This window comes from Aquarana catesbeiana, linkage group LG01 (genome assembly GCF_042186555.1).
Source record: "Aquarana catesbeiana isolate 2022-GZ linkage group LG01, ASM4218655v1, whole genome shotgun sequence".
Taxonomy (NCBI): Eukaryota; Metazoa; Chordata; class Amphibia; order Anura; family Ranidae; genus Aquarana; species Aquarana catesbeiana.
In genome coordinates this window covers 304,549,376-304,565,183 of record NC_133324.1, presented here as the reverse complement: position 1 = coordinate 304,565,183, position 15,808 = coordinate 304,549,376, and the positions used below count along the sequence as shown (strand labels likewise).

Genomic DNA, 15,808 nt, shown 5'->3' with positions numbered 1-15,808 from the left:
TCGCATAAGAGGTGATCTTTATGAGGCTTGGGAATTAAAACTATCAATGCTTCTGACATGGATGGTGGTAACTGGCCTGTTCTAAGGGCATAGTTATACATCCGCAGTAGGTGTGGGACCAAGAGATCCCGGAATTGCATATACCACTCGATAGGGAATCCATCAAGGCCCGGGGTCTTGTGTCTGGCAAAAGAATGTATTGCTTCCTCTATTTCTTCCGTCGTTAACGGAGCGTCAAGCTCATCAGCCTGACTCCTCATCAATCTTGGAAGTGAAATCTCTGATAAATAGTCATCCAACTCTATTATTGTGTAGTGGGCTCTGGTGGCATACAGAGCGGAGTAGAAGGCAACAAACTCCTTCATAATATCTTCACTCTGCTCAACCATTCCACCCGTTTGGGTTTTTATTTTGGGAATGTTACAAGGTTGATATTCAGGCTTAGCCAGGTAGGCTAATAAGCGGCTGTTTTTATCCCCAAATTCAAATATACGTTGGTTTTGGTATAGTAACTTTTTTTGTGTACGTTCTAGGAGTACCAGGTCTAGTTCTCTAGCTTTATGTCGCCAAACAGCATGTGTGTCAGTAGTGGGGTGTGTAGAGTATTCTGCTTCCGCCATTCTAAGTTCTCCCTCTGCGTCCACTAATCTGGACTGCGACGCCTTGCGGGCCCCCCGATGGCAGCTGCAAAAGAGCCACGGGCAGTAGCCTTGAAGGCATCCCAGACCACCGGGACGTCTGCACTGCGTTTGTTGATTACCCAGTATGACTTCATGTCTGCCATACTCTGATCCAATACAGCTTGGTCTGCCAACCATAATGAGCTCAACCTCCACACCCGATAAGAGGGGGATGTATTCAGGGCCAGGTCTACCATCAAAGGTGAATGGTCAGACAGGGCCCTGGGTAAATATTTGATTTTGGCTATAAGACTGAGTAGATCAGATGAGACCAGACACAAGTCAATTCTTGATAGAGTATTATGAGTATCAGACTGACATGAGTATTCTTTTATATTCGCATGCTTCCACCTCCAGGCCTCCACCAAATCAAACTGGGTCAGAAAGGATCCTAAAGGAGTTGGGGGTAATGTAGCGCATCGAAATCTATCCAAAGAATTATCTAAGACTGTGTTGTAATCCCCCGCAATCAATAAAGGACCCTCAGCAATCTCAAGTATCGTTCCCATCACCTTCTCAAAGAATTTCCTCGTGAAAGGCGGTGGGATATAAACATTTGTCACAGTATATGGTTTACCCATTAGTTCCAGTATCAGGATCACAAAACAGCCATTGGGATCTAATTTTATGCGTTTAATGGAAATTGGTGCCGATTTGGCAATGAGAATGGATGTCCCACGGGCGTAGGAGGAGTAAGTAGAGTGTAGGGCGTATATGACTGGTGTATATTGTATTGTGAAACGGGGTTCAGAAATATGCATATACCGTCCTTAAACCCTGGTGTATAAAAAAGTCCAATAAAGTGACAATGTTTTCCTTCAAATTGTTCTGTGCTTCTTGGAAAACAGTGCCCCATAAGAAACGCACTCACCGCTATTTTTTTTTCAATTGCCAATCTGTGCCTCAAGTGCCAGCAATCAGTGGCCATTAGTGATGCCAGTCAGTGCTGGCTATCAGTGCTGCCCATCAATGGCCATCACTGCTGCCCATCAATGCTCATCACTGCTGCGAATCAATGTCACCCATCAATGCTCATCAGTGCCTCATATCTGTTCTCACCAGTGCTGCCTATCTGTGCCCACCAGTGCCGCCTATCTGTGCCCACCATTGCCGCCTATCTCTGCCCAGTGCCCATCAGTGCCGCCTATCAGTGTTCATCAGTGCCACCTATCAGTGCCCATAAGTGCGGCATATTCTTGCCTCCTCATCAGTGCCACCTAATCAGTGCCCATAAGTGCCACCTCATCAGTTCCCATAAGTGCCAATTCATCAGTGCCCATCAGTGCAGCCTATCAGTGCCCATTAGTGCCACCTCATCAACGCCCATCAGTGAAGGAGAAAAATTACTTATTTACAAAATGTTTAAACATTTTTGGTCTTTTTTTTTTTTTTTAGGAAAAAATAAAAAACCCAGGAGTGATTAAATACACCAAAAGAAAGCTCTATTTGTGTGAGGAAAATGATAACAATTTCACATGGTTACTGTGTAGCATGACCGCGTAATTGTCATTCAAAGTGTGACAGCGCTGAAAGCTGAAAAATGGCCTGGGCAGGAAGGGGGTGTAAGTGCCCTGTATTGAGGTGGTTAAAGGGGGCTTCCAGATTTTGATAAGCCCCCCGCCCGCAGAACCCAACAACCAACGGCCAGGGTTGTTGGGAAGAGGCCCTTGTCCTTATCAACATAGGGACAAGGTGCTTTGATGTGGGGGGGCATAGGGCCTCCCTGCCCCAAAGCAACGTTGAGGGCATGCGGCCTGGTACGGTTCAGGAGGGAGGGGACCTCTCGCTTGTCCTTGCCCCCTTTCCTGACCTCCCGGGCTGTGTGCTCAAATAAGGGTCTGGTATAGATTTTAGGGGGGGGCCCACGCCGTTTTTTCAGAATGGGGGTTCCCCTTAAAATCCATTAAAGACCGAATGGCCTGGTATGCTCTTTGAGTATGCCTTTTTTTTTTACATTTTGCGTGGAGTTCCCCCTAAAGATTCACATCAGACATAGTGCCTGGTATTGTCGGAGATCAATAGTCGGATCCCAGTTCATTGAATTTGGATGCTTGTTGGACTTCAAGTCGCAGTGCAAAGTCGGATCCAAAGTGGTAGACTGTTATGTCGTACCAGTGTGAACCCAGCCTGAGGCTGGGTTCATACTGGTACGACAAACGCTCTGACTTTGGGAGCTCATGTCGCATGACGTGTACAAATCAATGTTTCCCTATGAGAGCCTTCTTAACACAAGTCGGTCCGACTTTGAAAATGCTCCCTGCACTACTTTGGTCCGACTTTGATCCTACTTCAGCCCATTGAATATCATTGAAGTCGGATCAAAGTAGGATCCTTGTCCTAACCATCTGACTTATGACATCTGACATAGTGATTACAGCAGCAGTAAAAGGAATTTATGTGACACTGGGATTGTTTTGATTGGTCAAAAGACAAGTCGTACTATCTCAAAGTCAGAGCAAAATCTTATCTTGTTCATTCAAATCGGATGGAAGTAGGACCGAAGTAGGACCGATGTTGCAGGGCAAAGTCAGATGACAGTCGTACAACAGTTGTGTCATACCAGTGTGAACCCAGCCTCAAGATCAAATGCCTGTCTGCATTCTGTCAACATTTAAAGCATGCTGAAATGCACTGCAGCTGTATGGGCAGAATGCTACACCAATGGCACTGTGTGTTCAGAGATGAAAGTCCTGAGGCTGTAGCCAGGCGATGACTAAGGGATCAGCGATGTGTCCACAGGGATCCCGACGGGTGCACAGGTTCAGCACTTCTGGACAGGTTACAGGTACAATCTGACCATAGTATTAATAAAGCATACATATACACCTAAACACCTTTCTGTTTATCATCATTATCATGATGATGACAGTAAAAGTGTGTAGGTGTATATGTATGGCTTTGCATCGTCACTCTGCAAAAATGATCCCCTTTGCTGTGTTCAGCAGACAGTACTGCCTGCTGAAAATGACCCATTCAACTTAATCAGTGTGCCCCAAAACTGTGTGCAATGCATGCGCTACTTCAAAGCTTTAGGGTTAAAGTAGGTGGTGAGCAGGTGTTGTGTGTCAAATCCTCTCTGAAAAGTGATTCAGATTGTGGATCGCTCTTCAGAGAGCAATGCTAGTGTAAAATAGCCCCTAGGGCTTGTTCAGACTAGCAATGACCTCTAAAGAGCAATCCATGTTCGGATCACTCTTCATAGAGCATTTTAGGCAAAACAATGCCTACTTACCTCCTTTAACCACTTCAATACCAGGCACTTAGACACCTTTCAGCCCAGGCCAATTTTCAGCTTTCAGCGCTGTCGCAATTTGAATGACAATTGCACGGTCATACAACATTGTACCCAAACAAATTTTTTATCATTTTGTTCCCACAAATAGTGCTTTCTTTTGGTGGTATTTGATCACCTCCTGAGGTTTTTATTTTTTGCGTAACAAATAAAAAAAGACAGAAAATGTTGAAAAAAAGTTTTTCTTTGTTTCTGTTAAAAATTTTTGTAAATAAGTATGTTTTCTTCTTCAATGATGGGCACTGATATGGCTGCAGTGACGGGCACTGATGGGCACCGATGAGGTGGCACCAATGAGGTGGCACTGACGGGCACTGATGATGGGCACCGATAGGCGGCACTGATGGGCACTGATAGGTGGCACTGGTATGCGGCACTGATGGGCACTCATAGGTGGCACTGATGGGCACTCATAGGCGGCACTGATGGGCACTCGTAGGTGGCATTGATGGGTACTTATGGGTGGCACTGATGGGTACTTACGGGTAGCACTGATAGGTGGCATGGATGGGCACTGATAGGTGGGCACTGATGGGCACGGATGGACACTGATGGGTGGCACTGATGACACTGATTGGTGGCACTGATGACACTGATGGGTGGCATTGCTGGGAATCACTGATATATAATGGTGCCAGTCAGTGCCCTTTTGTGGGCACTGATTGACACAGATTGGGCATAATTTGCACATGTGGATGGCAATGGGGTACATACCTGGCCATCCACATGTTGCCCCCTTCCCTGGTGGTCCTGGCGGCTTCCCTGGTGGTCTAGTGTGGGCATCTGAGGGGGGGCTGCGCTGAAACAATCAGCGCAGACCCCCCCTGTCAGGAGAGCCGCCGATCGTTGTATCAGACTGACACACCGCTCCACCGATAGCCGTGATGTGCGCCCCCACAGGCGCGTGGCTGCTGTTATCCTGCTGGACGTCATATGACGCCCAGTTAGGATAACTAAACCACCGCCCGGCCATCAATCTGCTATAGGCCGGGCGGGAAGTGGTTAAAGTGTTCTATGAAGAGTGAGACAAACACAGATTGCTCTTCAAGGAGCATTGCTAGGCTGAATGAGCCCTAAGTGCTATTTTACACTAGTGTTACTCTCTACGCTATTTTTGCACTATCTGGATTACTCTTCAGAAAGCACACCTCCTCACCACTAGGGATGGGCTGAACGGACCCCTGTTCGGTTCGCACCAGAACTTTGGAACACCGCAAAAGTTCGGACCTGAATAACGAACCCCATTAATGTCAATGGGACCCGAACATCAAAAATCAAAAGTGCCCATTTTGAAGGCTTATATGCAAGTAATTGGGCATACAATGGCTATAGGGGTCCGGGTCCTGACCTGGGGGACATGTATCAATAAAAAAAGTTTGTGAAAAACTTCATTTTTAAATGAGCAGTGATTTTTTTTTTATTTTTAAAGTGAAAGCATAAAAATGAAAAAATCCTTCCAATATAGTGCCTGGGAGTCCCCTTAGTCTACCTGTAAAGTGGCAGATCTGCACCATGTCTAGAAACTGCTAGCAGCATAATTGCATTTATAAAACCAAAAAAAAAAAAAATGACATTTTCCCTGCAAGCTGCCTTTATTTTGCTCAGCAACAGCTGGGGAGCCAGTGTGTATGATGGGACCACAATGAAGTGCACTGGGAACAAGATTAGAGATTTTTTGGATACATTCTGGTGTCACTTTGACTTTGGGTAGAAGTGACGAGTGCGTAAAAATTGTTCTTTGGATGTCGGTGGTGCCTTCCCAACCTAACCCTATAGAGGTAGTCTTGATGAAAGCAAGAATTGGCCTTGCTGTAAAAATTGCAGTGATATGCACCTGTCAAACAGGTGCAAAAAAATACTCTTTGTGGACAAGGAGGCAGGTTTATCCACTCTGGCAACTGCAGGGGACTGCACACTTGTCTCTGCTTGTGTGACAGAGAATGAGGAAGATGAGGAAGGTTTAGTAAGCCAGTCCACCACCTCATCTGCATACTGAGGCTGGATAGCACGGGCAAACTCCCTAAACAGAGGAAATGATGCCCTGTCTGAGGACTGACCACCACGTCAACCTTTGCCTGGACACATTTGTTGCTGGCCCCCTTACAGTACCAAGGGAATTTCTGCCTCTCCTTGTTGTCCTCCCAGACATTATTGGGAGGGAGAGGGCGGTGCTTATAAGCAAATGTAAAGAAGAAGTTGAACTCTGTACAAAGGTGCACTTTAATCAATGTAAAGAAGTGTTTGGTGCACTTTACTTTGGGTACTCACACTATACAGACACACTCCACGGATACACTATAATATACTGCAATATAATGTGCCAAATGTACAGTGACGCGCAGAACTATATGGCGTTAAACTGGCAGTAACACACACAAAACCTGCCTTGCAAAAGTATTCACCCCCCTTGGCTTTTTACCCATTTTGTTACATTACAGCTTTTAGTTCAATGTTTTCTTGTAATGTGAATTATATGTGATGGATCAGAACACAATAGTCTAAGTTGGTGAAGTAAAATTAGAAAAATATATACATAAAACTATTTTTCAGAAATAAAAAACTGATAATTGGCATGTGCGTATGTATTCACCCCCTTTGTTATGAAGCCCATAAAAAGCTCTGGTGCAACCAATTACCTTCAGAAGTCACATAATTAGTGAAATGATGTCCACCTGTGTGCAATCTAAATGTGATATGATCTGTCATTACATACACACACCTTTTTGAAAAGCCCCAGAGGCTGCAACACCTAAGCAAGAGGCACCATTAACCAAACACTGCCACGAAGACCAAGGAACTCTCCAAACAAGTAAGGGACAATGTTGTTGAGAAGTACAAGTCAGGGTTAGGTTATAAAAAAATATCCAAATCTTTGATGATCCCTAGGAGCACCATCAAATCTATCATAACCAAATGGAAAGAACATAGCACAACAGCAAACCTGCCAAGAGACGGCTGCACACCAAACCTCACAGACCCGGCAAGGAGGGCATTCATCAGAAAGGCAGCACAGAGACCTAAGGTAACCCTGGAGGAGCTGCAGAGTTCCACAGCAGAGACTGGAGTATCTGTACATAGGACGGCAATAAGCCGTACGCTCCATAGAGTTGGGCTTTATGGCAGAGTGGCCAGAAGAAAGCCATTACTTTCAGCAAAAACAAAATGGCACATTTTGAGTTTGCGAAAAGGCATGTGGGAGGAAGGTGCTCTGGTCTGATGAGACTAAAATTGAACTGTTTGGCCATCAAAGAAAATGCTATGTCTGGCGCAAACCCAACACATCACATCACCCAAAGAACACCACAGTGAAACATGGTGGTGGCAGCATCATGCTGTGGGGATGTATTTCAGCAGTCGGGACTGGCAAACTGGTCAGAGATGAGGGAAAGATGGATGGTGCTAAATACAGGGATATTCTTGAGCAAAACCTGTACCACTCTGTGTGTGATTTGAGGCTAGGACGGACAAATACACTGATAAAGCAACATGTAAATGTGTTGGAATGGCCTAGTCAAAGCCCAGACCTCAATCCAATAGAAAATCTGTGGTCAGACTTGAAGATTGCTTTTCACAAGCGCAAACCATCTAGTTTGAAGGAGCTGGAGCAGTTTTGCAAGGAATAATGGGCAAAAATCCCAGTGGTAAGATGTGGCAAGCTCATAGAGACTTACCAAAGCGATTTGGAGCTGTGATAGCCGCAAAAGGTGGCTCTACAAAGGGGTGTGTGGGGGGGGGGATGAATAGTTATGCACATTGACTTTTTCTGTTATTTTGTCCTATTTGTTGTTTGTTTCACAATAACAAAAAAAATCTTCAAAGTTGTGGGCTTGTTCTGTAAATTAAATGATGCAAATCCTCAAACATGTTAATTCCAGGTTGTGAGGCAACAAAACACGAAAAATGCCAAGAGGGGTGAATACTTTTGCAAGACACTGTATATGGCGTTAAACTGGCAGTAACGCACACAGAACTATGTGGCGTTAAACTGGCAGTAAGGCACGCAAAACTATATGGCGATAAACTGGCAGTAACGAACACAGAAGTAAATGGCTTTACACTGGCAGTAACGCACACAGAAGTAAATGGCGTTAAACTGACAGTAACGCAATCAAATAGACGGTGTTCAACTGTCACTACACTGACACAATCGGAGCTGTCCCTACTCTAGCTGCACACTATGCAAAGCTGAATGATGGTCCTCCTCACTACACTCACACTATCCCTAGACTGACACCAAACTAATATTCTACACTAACAATTAAAGCAAAATAGCACAGTATAGCACACTAACTAATAGTACTGAACAAAGCCCTGTTCTATCTCTCTCCACACCAAAATCACACTGAAAATGGCTGCCATTGAAAAAATACTTTTATACTGTGGGGCGGGAATGAGTCATGATCGGATAAAGTCATGATGATAGTGTCCAACCATGACACTGACAGTGCTCTGTGCCCTTATTGGCTGAAGCTTTCACTGCTTCAGCCAATCAGGGCTTGCACTGCACTGTTCAGTGCCGAAATGGATTGTGATCGGTTCGGCGAATGCCCAAACAGTGAAAGTTCAGCCTGAACTTATGCTCGGTCCAAACTGTTTGCCCATCCCTACTCACCACCTGCTTTAACCCCTTTAACCCCTGCACTAGTGTGCTGCAACCACATGCAGAGGCCACTTCCACTTGAATGGGGGGGCTGTCATGTAGGTTGTACATGGTCCCATAATTTCGAACCGCGTTCCTGTCTAAGGCCATCCATTTAAAAATTGGAATTATCTAAGACTAGTGCATTTGCCCTTGAGATTTTTTTCTTTGTGTTTCTTTGTGTTATAAATGCTTGTATAAGGCCTGCTTCACACCTATGCATTTTTTGTGCATTTTCAGTTTTGCAGAAACACACTACATTCCATTTAACATGGTTTCCTATGGATGTAGTTCAATTCTGTACATCTTATGGAAAGGACTTTTCTGGTTTTTAGTTCCATAGACTTCAATGGATCAAAAACGTGTATTGAAAAACGCAAAATGCACCTGGAGTATGCAAACTGCAACATGCATAGGTGTGAACCAGGCCTAGGTCTAGGTTCACATCTATGTGGCTGTGCTTGATGTGCTTTTCAGGCACGTTTTGCAGTGTCTTTCACGTTTTTAAACCCACGTTTTTTATGCGTTTTTGCATGCAGTTTTCATGCATTTTGCGTTTTTTAGCTGGTTACTAAACAGGGGGCCAAGAAGCTGGCCGCCGCGTTCTTAACAACTGATTAATCATCAGCTGTCAGCGGGCTTTCCTGCTGAAAGATGAATGTAAAAAAAAATTGGCAGCAAAAAAATTTGCAAAAAAAAAACGGTGTGGGGTTTCCCCCCAGGTTCATACCAGGCCCTTCGGGTCTAGTATGGATTCAGAGGGGATTCCCCCATGGCAAAAAAAATGTTGTGGGGTCCCCCCCCCAAAATCCATACCAGACCCTTAGCTGATCATGTCGCCCGGTAGGTCAGGAAAGGGAGGGGATGAGCGAGCGCCCCCTCCTGAACCATACCAGGCCGCATGCCCTCAACGTGGGAGGGTTCTCCGCCCCCCCACCCCAAAGCACCTTTCCCCCATGTTGATGAGGACAAGGGCCTCTTCCCGACAACCCTGGCCGGAGGCTGTCGGGGTCTGCGGGCGGGGGGGCTTATTGGAATCTGGAAGCACCCATTAACAAGGGGGCCCCCAGACCCAGGCCCTCCCCCCTATTTGAATGGGTCTCGGGTACATCGTACCCCTACCCATTCACCAAACAACTGTGAAATGACATCTGTATGGATGTCACACCACTTCCTCAAACTCAACCTGTCCAAAACTGAGCTTATAATATTTCCTCCCCCACGTGCCTCTTCCCTTGACTTCTCTGTCAAGAGCAATGGCACAACCATCCACCAGTCCCCACATGTCAGGGTACTAGGTGTTATCCTGGATTCTGAACTCTCCTTTCAGCCCCACATCCAATCACTTTCCAAAGCTTGCCGCCTCAACCTCTGCAACATCTCTAAACTACGTCCCTTTCTAACCAATGAAACCACAAAGCTCCTGATTCACTCCCTGGTTATCTCTCGCCTTGACTACTGCAACTCACTCCTCATTGGCTTACCTTTAAACAGACTATCCCCCCTGCAGTCCATCATGAATGCTGCTGCCAGACTTATCCACCTTACAAACCGCTCAGTGTCTGCTACCCCTCTCTGCCAATCCCTCCATTGGCTGCCACTCGCCCAACGAATTAAATTCAAAATACTAACAATAAGTTACAAAGCCATCCACAACTCTGCCCCCAGCTACATCACTAACCTAGTCTCTAAATACCAACCTAATCGCCATCTCCGCTCCTCCCAAGACCTCCTGCTCTCTAGCTCCCTCATCACCTCCTCCCATATCCGCCTCCGGGACTTCTCCCGAGCCTCGCCCATCCTCTGGAATTTCCTACACCAATCTGTCAGACTGTCTCCAAATTTATCCACTTTTAGGCGATCCCTGAAAACTTTCCTCTTCAGAGAAGCCTATCCTGCCTCCATCTAATAACTGCACTATTTTCTCCATTAGCTCATACCCCACAGCTATTACCCTTTTGTATAACTTGACCCTCCCTCCTAGATTGTAAGCTCTAACGAGCAGGGCCCTCTGATTCCTCCTGTATTGAATTGTATTGTACTTGTATTGTCTGCCCTAATGTTGTAAAGCGCTGCGTAAACTGTCGGCGCTATATAAATCCTGTATAATAATAATAATAATAATAATAATAATAATGTGAACTTACAAGAGACAGTTTTTGACAAGTTCTTTATTAAATAAGAAGCCCGGAGCCATCCTCTCCTGGAGCCATCATCTTCCAGGGCCGTCATCTCCTGGAGCCATCTTCTTCTTGTGCTGTCTTCTCCCGCAGAGCTGTCTTCTTCATCGCCGGCAGATACCGGCTAAAAAACAAAAAAAAGCCAGTCTTGTCCTGAAGCTGTCTTCCTCTGTTGTGATGTCCCTGCTGTCCGATACCTCTTATATAGGCATGGGACGTGGCCATCCAATGACATCGCCCGCAGAGTCCGCCCTTTGTGATGTCACGCCATCTTTTAAAACATTTTTGGAGTGGGGGGTCCCCTCTGAATCCATACTATACCCGAAGGGCCTGGTATGGACCTGGGGGGGACCCCACGTCGTCGTTATGCTAATTATTTTTTTTTACATTCAAATTTCAGCAGGGAAGCCCGCTGACAACTGATGACTCATCCGGACGTGGTGGCCGGCTTCCCGGCCCTCTGCTTAGCGACCAGCTATATATAGTGTTAAAATAAAAAATGCAAAATACATCAAAAATAGCATCACAAACACAAACTTGCGTTTCTGGTGCCGTTCAAATCATGGGAAAAAAGTCCCCAACCCTTTCCAAAAACACAGCGGCTGCAAAACGCATAGATGTGAACTTGTACCATAGAGAACCATGTTAAATGGACTGTAGTGCATTTCTGCAAACTGCAAAATGCACTAAAAAATGCATGGGTGTGAACCTAGGCTAAATTCTTTTACTTGTATTTTCACACTGCCTAGTGCCCGGCATTAGCGGTAAAGTGCCTCTAGTTTTAGCAGCGCTTTACCGCTGTTATAGCAGTGCTTTTTGGCCGCTAGCGGGGCGCTTTTAACCCCCACTAGCGGCTGAAGGAAGAGTTAAAAGCGCCCGTGTTGCGGCATTGCCAAAGCGCTTTGCAGGCGCTTCAGCAGTGCTACCCATTCATTTCAATGGGCAGGGCGTTTTGGGAGCAGTGTATACAGCACTCCCGCACCGCCCCAAAGATGCTGCTCGCAGGACTTTTTTTCCCGCCCTGCAAGCGCACCGCCCCAGTGTGAAAGCACTCAGGCTTTCACACAGGGGAGGCATGAGAGGCGCTTTACAGGCCCTATTTTTAGTGCTAAAGTGCCTCAGTGTGAAAGTAGCCTTAGTCAGCACTGATCCCCCCTGCTCCTCTGCTCTGTTTATTTTCCCCTTCTTATCATTTTTGCTGTCCCCTCCATAAATCTGCACTATACACTTCCTGCATATCTGGTTATATTCTGCGCTTAGGTGTGGGCTGGGCTGCTGCATCCCTTGATGTGGTCCAAACTGGAACCCCCTTGAAAAGAATTTTTACAGGTAGTTGGTTGGTTGAGCTGCCCATCACCCGAAGAGTGATCCTCCACAGTGAATGACTCTTTCCGGGTGAGTGTGCAAGCAGGGAAGTATTTGATCCACTGCTGATTTTGTACGTTTGCCCACTGACAATGGTAGGTTTATTAACAGTGAGAGGCAGAATAACAACACAAATATCCACTCCTTTGTTGCCTTGGCCGTGTGTTTTGGGTCATTGTCATGTTTGGAATACCCATCCATGACCCATTTTCAATGCCCTGGCTGAGGGAAGGAGGTTCTGAAGTTTTGACAGTACATGGCCCAGTCCATCGTCTCTTTGATGCGGTGAAGTTGTCCTGTCCCCTTAGGAGAAAAACACCCCTAAAGCATAATGTTCCCACCTCCATGTTTGATGGTGGGGATGGTGTTCTTGGGGTCATAGGCAGCATTCCTCCTCCTCCAAACACGGCGAGTTGAGTTGATGCCAAAGAGCTAGATTTTGGTCTCACCTGACCACAACATTTTCACTCTCCTCTGAATCATTCAGATGTTCATTAGCAAACTTCAGATAGGCCGGTACATGTTCCTGAGCAGGGGGGCCTTGCGGGTGCTGCAGAATTTCAGTCCTTCGCGGCATAGTGTGTTACCAATTATTTTTTCGGTGACTATGGTCCCATCTGTCTTGAGATCATTGACAAGATTTTCCCGTGTAGTTCTAGGCTGATTCCTCTATGTCCTCATGATCTTTGGGGGAGAGATTGAAATCTGATTGATTGGTTCTGTGGACAGGTGTCCTTTATACAGGTAACAAACTGAGATTAGTTGCAATTGTGCTTATTGATATGGGATCAAATACTTTTTTCACTCATTAAAACTTATAACTTTTTTGAAATGCATTTTTCTGTATATTTTTGTTGTTATTCTGTATCTCAATGTTAAAATAAACCTACCATCAAAAATATAGACTGATCATTTCTTTTCAGTGGGCAAATGTACAAAATCAGCAGGAGATCAAATACTTTTTTCCCTCTCTGTAGATCAGACCAAAATGAGGGACACGTGTGGAGGGACAGAGGAACTTTGTTCCAAATTAGGGACAGTCCCTTGAAATCAGGGATAGTTGGGAGCTATGGTATGGTTTACATCAGCAACAAGGGAGGTGTACACACACTCGGCTGCTATAGTGTGTATGTGTGTAAATTTGACAAGCCGACTGTGTCAACTTTTGGTACATTAACCCCAATCTGTGCTTCATTAGCTTCATTGGAGGAAAAGTGGGACATTTGGGGTCTAAAAAAACCCTGACGTCTCATTAAAGAAACATTTTGTCCCCAGTGTGATAAAAAATAAAGATAAATGAAAAAAAAAAGTAGAAAAATTTGAACCCCCACGTAAACTCATATGTTGGGGGTACCTATGTATGAAAATGTTACATATCGCTTTTCACACTGGCGTGAGATCAATCATTCTAGGGCCATTTTTCATGGTTCACTCTAATGGCCTGTAGAAGCTTTTGGACTGGACTATGGAAATATAAGGGTGCTGGGCTTCAGATGCGCACACAATTTTAAAGTGGTTGTTAAGTCTCCACAATAAACTCCCATCATAGGTTCTCTTATGGGACAATAGTAATGGCAGTGTTTTTTTTCCCAGCAATATAATCTCTAAATGCCTTTTCCCAGCAGTGCTTCTGTGCTGTCACACGGTTTTCTTCGGTTTTACTCCCAAGCAGAGGGATTCCAGTGGGAGGGGCTCACATTCCTCTGCTCCTTTAGTTTCAGTTTCAGGAGGGGAGGGGAGGGGCTGGAAGAGGATTCGGCTTCACCCAGATCATGGAAATGACAGGAAGGGAGGGGGAGAGAGGGAGACACAGATGTTGCAGAGAGAGCAGGATGATGGAAAGTCAGTTTGCTGACTGAAATACATGAACAGGCAGGATCAACGAGGTATTATACTGCATGAAAAAGGATAAATAACATTTACAAAAATAATGAAGGAAGGATTGAAGGAAGGAAAGATCAAGGATAGGAAGGAAGGATTGATTAAAACAGGCCAGGATAGAAGGAAGGAAGGACTGACTTAATGAAGGATCGACCGATTCAAGAAAGGATTGGTCGAAGGAAGGCTCGGTCGATCACAGGAGGGATTGGTCAGTTGATCGCAGAAAGGATCGGTTGGCCGATCGCAGGTAGGATCGAAGTGAGGAAAGATTGGTTGATCAATCATAGGTAGGATTGTCCGATCAATCGCAGGAAGCATTGGTCGATCGTTTACAGAAAGGATTGTCCAATCACAGGAAAGATTGGTCAATTGATCGCAGGAAGCATTGGTCAATCAAAAGAAGGATCAAGGGATTGATTGATCACAGGAAGGATCGATCGCAGGAAGCATCATTCGATCGAAAAAAGGATCAAACGGTCAATCAAACGAAGGTGGGATCGCAAGAATGATCGGTTAATCGCAGGAAGTGCAACTTCTCTTACAAGTGAACAGTCTATTTCCCTCTATTAAATCAACTCCACAGGGGAATTTGTGGACCCCTACCCATTTGGCTATGTGTTACTATATTCTCAGAATCCCATCCAGGAATTGCAGAATTCTTGTTAAGACTTTAAGAACTTCTTCCAGGATTCCCAGAACCCCTGCCATGGCTTCCAACAGGGCCTGCATAATCCCTGCCAGGACTTTGGTTAATAATCCTTTTCAGAACTTTGTGTAATTTGTATATACAGTAACACCAGTAGTTTTTAAGATATAACTGTTGAAAACTTTTTTTTTTACTACTTTATTTTAATTTTAATATACACAAAAAAATAGTTTTGAACGATAATACCACCAGGGAAAACATTGCTTGTTGAATAATTTGGGTAAAATAAATAATGGTAAAGCTATTGCTGAATCAATAGGCACATGGTTGAAATGTAAAAGTTTTAAGTTTTGCTCTCCTATTGTTCCCAAATAAAGTACAATGCTGAATTCATATCAAGTTACTTTTTTAAAGCAAATATGGCAGTTTGTAAAAATGACAGTGGCACTAGCCCTTGCTCTGAAAAGAGTTTTCCAGTTGATTGCTTTTCATAGTGCGGCTAAGCAGCCACTGTTAGGCATGCAGCCTCCCGAATGCCTGTTTTTTTTGGCCAAATGGCATTTTATAATGGGGCCAATGTGCTGTAAATGTGAGCCAAGCATTTGACTCGCATTTGTGGCACAGCCAATTAACTTGAATGGCTGAGTATGGCCATGTGAACAGCTTCCCCTGGTTTCATTTTAGATGGGTGGTCAAAGGGTGGTAAAACCCTGACTCCGCTTGCCTGTTTTTACCAACCCCTGGCCACCTGTGTGAAAGAGGGCTAAAAGTTTTAAGGTCTGAAGACCAAACACTGTAATTCGTTACAATGTGTAGACTCTCCTTCTCTGTCCCTCTCTCTGTATATCAATATATCTAATATGTAATATTTATTTTCTAGTATATTGGTCCATATTCAATAACTAAGACATCAGTACATGGATTAACCAATATGTTGGCACAAGCTTTGCGTTTCATGAACATCAGAGTGAATAGCCTGGTACTGGGTTTAATCAATACCAGTTTCAGCAAAGTAGTAAGTCCAAAATATGTAATGGTAATAATGTTATAATTCATAAACTGGATAAACCAATTTGGGTTAACAGGGAAAAAGCAATTAATGTTTGCTTAAAGGATGTTACACAG

The 15,808-nt window shown here is 44.8% G+C and overlaps 1 protein-coding gene across 1 annotated transcript in view; it reads left to right on the top strand.

Moving 5' to 3' along the window:
* Positions 1-15,808, top strand: part of LOC141143749 (dehydrogenase/reductase SDR family member 4-like) — a 158,673-nt gene that overhangs the window by 93,121 nt on the left and 49,744 nt on the right. Inside the window, exon 6 of the mRNA XM_073629352.1 lies at positions 15,564-15,698. Coding sequence (XP_073485453.1) covers positions 15,564-15,698 — 135 coding nt within the window. The remainder of the gene's footprint in view (positions 1-15,563; positions 15,699-15,808) is intronic.